Source organism: Etheostoma cragini, chromosome 9 (assembly GCF_013103735.1).
Source record: "Etheostoma cragini isolate CJK2018 chromosome 9, CSU_Ecrag_1.0, whole genome shotgun sequence".
Lineage (NCBI taxonomy): Eukaryota > Metazoa > Chordata > Actinopteri > Perciformes > Percidae > Etheostoma > Etheostoma cragini.
This window is the reverse complement of record NC_048415.1, coordinates 1035340-1038927: the sequence shown is the minus strand read 5'-3', so window position 1 is coordinate 1038927 and position 3588 is coordinate 1035340. Positions and strand designations below refer to the sequence as shown.

The window sequence follows — 3588 nt, the reverse complement described above, 5'->3', positions numbered from 1 at the left end:
CCCCACTCTGGCATTTCCCCTCTCATTCCCCCTGCTCTGGCGTTTCCGAGCCCCTAAACCGGAGACATTTGAACCACTTCTAACCCATTTTGGTTTGCAATCTGCGTTTCAACGGCTGCTAATGGAGACCTTTGGCAACAGCGATGCTGACGCCAATGTTTCGCCGCCTGATTGGCTCCTATCGGTCACGTTGTCTCGTTCTCTGAGACTAATTCACTAACCATGGCAACTACCAGCAACGGGTGGAGTATACATGCTGCAAACACGTGGCCGGTATACAGGACCGTTGATCAGATTGAGAGGTTTGGGCGTGTCAGTCAAGCGGAGACTAGTTCTTCTACTGGAGCTAAAAACCACTTTGTGATTAAAATGTAAAATGTAGCCTGACGTGACACACTGACCTGCGGGGATCATCAGCGACAGCGTGGTGGCGGACGCCGACTTGATGACCTTGTTGAGCGGCCTGGAGCTGGAGCTCGCCGTGTGCTTGTCTGCGTCTCCGGACAGCAGGCGGTGGCGAGCCCTGCGAGCCGCCAGGTCGCTGATGGCCCTCGGCGTGGAGGGAGAATCGCTGTCGGGTTTAGCAGCGGTGCCGTTACTGCCTGAACTGCCCGCTGCAGGGGGACAGAGGGAGGTCGGGAGAGGAGGTTCAGACATACAGGTCTCAGGTTTTGTCAACACAAGAAAACGGGGTACACTTTAAAGCTCTGTCCTGGACTGTCCTCTGGACCCCATAGAGACAGTAGGGGAGAGGAGGATGTTAGCCAAGATGACATCCATCATGGACGACACTTCCGACCCCCTACATGACACGGGGGGGGGTCCCTGAGCAGTTCCTCCAGTAGCAGACTGATGCAGAGACTCTGCTACGTCCTGCTGGGCCTTGTCATGCCCACAGTGCCCCGCTATGCCATGAACTACTACAAAGAACTACTACAAAGAACTACTACAAAGAACTACTACAAACTACTATTTTTTGGGACTGTTATTGCTCTTCATTCTAACCCCAACCGGTCGTCAGACACTGCCTACCAACAAGAGCCTGGGCCTGGGTCTGGGTCTGTCCCAGGTTTCTGCCTAAAAGGAGTTTTTCCTCTCCACTGTCACACTGTTGCTTGCTCTGGAGGAAACTACTAGAACTGTTGGGCCCTTGTAAATTCTGGAGTGTGGTCTAGAACTCCTCTACCCGGAAAGTGCCTCAAGATAACTCGTGTTATGAATTGATACGATAAATAAAATTGAATTGAATATATTTGGGACCAATCCGATTTAAAAAGTGAAAAGGACCGCTGTACGTGTTTGTAGCTGTGTCTCTATGTGATTCCGCGGCATGTGTTGGTACTGACGTGTGAGCGTGGCTCTGCTCGGCTGACTGGAGGTGGAGCTGGGCGTGGTGGGAGACTCGTCCAGCTTCAGCTCTCTCTCCACTGGGAGCTCTGGGATGGCGAGCGGCAGCTCGTCGCAGCGCGGACCCCTCACCGCGCTCAGACCCAGCAGGCTGGGACTCTTACGACTCACAGCCGCACCTGAGAGACACACAACAACACAGCGTCCGATTGACAGCTCAGTGTATGCTGTTTGCATTTCATTACTCAACATTTACTGTTACAAGCAGCAGGGGCAGTACAGTGTGAACAGACAGTATTCCAACATTTAAAGTGTTCGTTAAAATATGACATATAACATAACTCGTTATTTACAACCAGAGTAGTTGACAGGAATACAATAGAAAGTGTAATAAAAATGTTTGTAGGAGTTTATCCTTAAATAATTGTATGTACAGTACATGTTACAGGATAGTAAATACATGTATACATGGTGCTTCAATTTATTATCTTAACAAAATCAGGCAGCTTACTATATTTGGTTTTCATTTTTAAAGGAAAAAATATTAAAAAATGTTGCTTTAGCTGACAGAAAAGAATGTGCTCATATTATGTTAATTTTCAGGTTCATAATTGTGTTTAGAGGTTATATCGAACAGGTTTACATGGTTTAATCTTCAAAAAACACCATCTTTTTGTTGTACTGCACATTGCTGTGGCTCCTCTTTTCCCCTGTATGTTGAGCTCTCTGTTTTAGCTCCAGAGTGAGACGTCTCACTTCTGATCCATCTTTGTTGGGAGTCGCACATGTGCAGTAGCTCGGTAAGGACTACTAGCCAGTCAGAAGCAGAGCATAAGGGCCCTGACAGTACCTAGGTAAGGACTACTAGGCAATGACATGCACAATAACAATATATATAACACAGTGAAGGAAAGGGAAAAACGGCAAGAAGCATAATGTGAGGACTTTAACATCCAGTCTGACAGGCTACCTTTATAACTCAAACTATTTATATCTTGGGAGTTTAACGCAACACTTATCAGTTTCAATGCTTGGTGTGAGGTGCAGAAAATCTGCATATATGGCTGCCGTTTGGTACCTATGACTTGTCCAGAAGCCCTCCCTTGGACACTGTTCACATTGCAAACCAAAGAGCGGCACAACATGCCAGATATTAAGCAGCGCTGTCACAATTTCGTCTCCTTCCAAAGTGCGTGGAGAAGGTCAAAAACGTCAAAACCCCAGCAACACCTTGAGACCAACATGTCAGATATTAGACACTTTTTCATACAGCCTTCTCTAATAACTTCCACTTCAATCTGTCCACTGTTTCTGGGAGAGTGTCTCCTGACAGCTAGTGACCCCAGACCATCACAACGTCCTCCCAGTGTTTTACCTTGGCCTCCCTCCTCCTCCGAGGAGATGGCGAAGCGGGGCATCTCGATGATGGCCGAGCAGCAGCGTCTCCGGACGGTCAGCGGCGGGCTGGAGTCGCTCTCCGTGTGGGACGACTCCGAGACAGACAGACGCTTCCTCAGGCTGAGGAGGTAGGGTTAGAGAGGTAATGAGAGACAAGCACAGGACTCTCACTCTCTGTGCCTCACTCTCTGGGTCTCTCTCTCTCTCTCTCTGGGACTCACTCTTTGGGTCTCTCTCTCTCTGGGTTCGCTTTCTGTGTCTCACTCTCTGGGTCTCTCTCTCTCTCTCTGTGTCTCACTCTCTGGGTCTCTCTCGCTCTCTCTGGGACTCTCTCTGGGTCTCTCTCTCTCTGGGTCGCTTTCTGTGTCTCTTTCTCTCTGGATCTCTGGGTCGCTTTCTATGTCTCACTCTCTGGGTCTCACTCTCTGAGTCTCTCTCTCTGGGGACTCTCTCTCTGTGTGTCTCTCTCTGGGTCTCTCTCTGGGACTCTCTCTCTTTCTGGGACTCTCTCTAGGGACTCTCTCTCTGGGCTTCTCTCTCAGGGACTCTCTCTCTGTGTCTCTTTCTCTCTGTGTCTCATTCTCTGGGTCTCTCTATGGTTCTCTCTCTCTCTGGGGACTCTCTCTCTGTGTCTCTCTGTGTCTGTCTCTCTCTTTTGGACTCTCTCTCCGGGACTCTCTGTCTGTCACTTTCTCTCTGTGTCTCATTCTCTGGGGACTCTCTCTCTCTCTCTGGGACTCTGGGAGGGGGGACTCCTTAAACCTGCATCCTATCTGAATTCCTGCAGGGAGGGGGGACTCTTTAAACCTGCATCCTATCTGAATTCCTGCAGGGAGGGGGGAC

General features: G+C 49.4%; 1 protein-coding gene across 1 annotated transcript in view; it reads right to left on the bottom strand.

Moving 5' to 3' along the window:
- The window catches only part of mast2 (microtubule associated serine/threonine kinase 2), a 168201-nt gene that overhangs the window by 10465 nt on the left and 154148 nt on the right, over window positions 1–3588 (bottom strand). Inside the window, 3 exon segments of the mRNA XM_034880537.1 lie at window positions 402–614; window positions 1347–1526; window positions 2723–2865. Coding sequence (XP_034736428.1) covers window positions 402–614; window positions 1347–1526; window positions 2723–2865 — 536 coding nt within the window.